The following is a 2,041-nucleotide window of genomic DNA, read 5'->3' as shown; positions in this document are numbered from 1 at the left end:
ATGTCTATCTCAAATAGGGGAGTTTTTCTTCTGAAGAAGCATGTTGGGTGGCTTTGATTTCACCTGCTAATTCTAATTTAGAGTAAGATAAGAAATTTGCAGTGTTCTCTTTTTGAGAAAGAGTTCAGGGACTTTTATTAAGGTAGGCTCCTCAAATCAGCCTGAAATACCGGTTCAACATATGGTGGAACATCCTCCATCCAGACTAAAAAATGGGGTGAAAGAATTGCTCTTCTTGCTAATGAATGAGCAACTGAATTACAATTCCTACGTACATGCGAGAAACTTATATCTTGAAACATTGAAGAATAAACTCGAAACTTATATCTTGAAACATTGAAGAATAAACTCGTATATCTTCCGCAATCTTTCCAAACTGTGCCAGGGACTTAGAGGCAGTCTGGAGTGTCTTCAAGAGAATCTCGCAATCACCCTCAAGAATTACTTTATCAAGACCACAGTCAAGAGCTAGTTCTAGAGCTTTCCTTGCTGCCAATGCCTCTACTTCAACCACTGTACCTGGGAGGGGAATCTGTTGAGAGGATGAAACCATGATGAGCCCGTTCTCATTACGAATGGCTACCCCTATGCCAGCCCGCTGTTCCTGCATGAATAGAGCGCCGTCGAAGTTTATCTTATAAACCGAGCTAGGTGGTGGCTGCCACTGTGAAGAGCTTTGTCTTGTCAATGCAGCCCCTGTTCTGGTCTGAGCACTCTGAAACTCCTGCAGTTTGTTTCTTGCTTGCTGCAGCACTTGGTCCAGAGGGATTGACCCTTTGCCAAGCCGCAAGTTGTTTCTCTGGTTCCACAAAAACCACACCACCGTAGAGAATAGTTCCGGGTCCCTGTTTTCTGCAAAAATACATCCCAGTACTTCTTGTTTTTGAATACCATATGATCGATGAAATTCCTGTTAGACGTGATATGTGATCTTTTGATTTTTTTTTTTCCCGCATCCTGTTATAAATTTGCATGACTGAGCCGTCTGATTAGGAATGATTTAATTGCAAAGTGCGTAGTTATCTGAAGTGATTTGCAAAGCTTTGAAATGAACAAGTTGAGTACTTAATTTGCCAATTAGCCAAATACCTGATATCAAGAGATGATACATAACATATGGGTGTTTAGGACATATACTTTGTTGGTTTAGTCAACTAGAAAAGGCTTTATGGGTTACAGATTTACGGTACAAAATGTATACTAAACTTGAATCTTTTGACTCACTCAATGGCATACAAATGATACAATGATAAAATAATTTGATTTAGCGTTAATGAAAAAAAACTATTAAAATCGAACACTATAAATTATCAATCCTAGATCTCCTCTTCTTAAAGAAAGTTCAATCCAGTGGTGTACTTTAATACCTTATCCTTTGTGTTGGATGTCTGACTTCTACTAGCCCACAAGATGGACAAGTCCTATATGTTCGTGGTTATTTTAGCTGTGATCCAATTGTTATGTGGAACATTTTGTGGAACATTTGAGGGGACGTATCATCTCCAAAAAATCCAGTTCTCATTTTAGGGTGAGAATTGCTTTCTTCAAATTGAGCTACATGTTAATTATGATGGTACTTGAACCCCACAAGTCAAGAAAATAGATATTTTTGGTTAATTTTTTGCTGGAATTTCATTGTGGGTTTAATTTACATAAATAAACTAAAATGAGAAAACTTTATTAGCAAATCCTAAATCCTAAAACATAGGAATTAATCTTATCTTAAAACATAGGAATCAAATTGAATACAAGTAAATAACAATACTTATCTTCTGGTATTTTATTCAAATAAAGATCTATTATTAAGTCTAAATTTAAATACTTTCAAATTAATTCAAATAACAATTTAACTAAGTTTAAATATAGATACTTTTAAATAAATTTAAATAACAGTTTATCTATTTTCAAGATGAATCTTGTTCTCAAGATTCCAAGACATGGAAATAACAGTTTATCTCTTTTGAAGTGATGTTGATGGATAAGGAAAAGATCATGGATATTTGCACCAGTTCTTCAACCACTTCTACGAGCAATAGAAACA

The 2,041-nt window shown here is 35.6% G+C and overlaps 1 protein-coding gene across 1 annotated transcript; it reads right to left on the bottom strand.

Annotated features, from left to right (window-relative positions):
* Nucleotides 1–286: 286 nt before the first annotated feature.
* LOC115973820 lies at nucleotides 287–1,111 on the bottom strand. Its single transcript, XM_031094060.1, has 2 exons — nucleotides 1,090–1,111; nucleotides 287–852 (listed from the first exon to the last, which is right to left on the bottom strand). Exons 1-2 carry the CDS (start codon nucleotides 1,109–1,111, stop codon nucleotides 287–289), a joined length of 588 nt encoding a protein of 195 aa, XP_030949920.1.
* Nucleotides 1,112–2,041: the final 930 nt, after the last annotated feature.

This window comes from Quercus lobata, chromosome 2, assembly GCF_001633185.2.
Source record: "Quercus lobata isolate SW786 chromosome 2, ValleyOak3.0 Primary Assembly, whole genome shotgun sequence".
In the NCBI taxonomy this organism is placed as follows: domain Eukaryota; kingdom Viridiplantae; phylum Streptophyta; class Magnoliopsida; order Fagales; family Fagaceae; genus Quercus; species Quercus lobata.
This window is presented reverse-complemented; position numbering and strand designations above follow the sequence as displayed.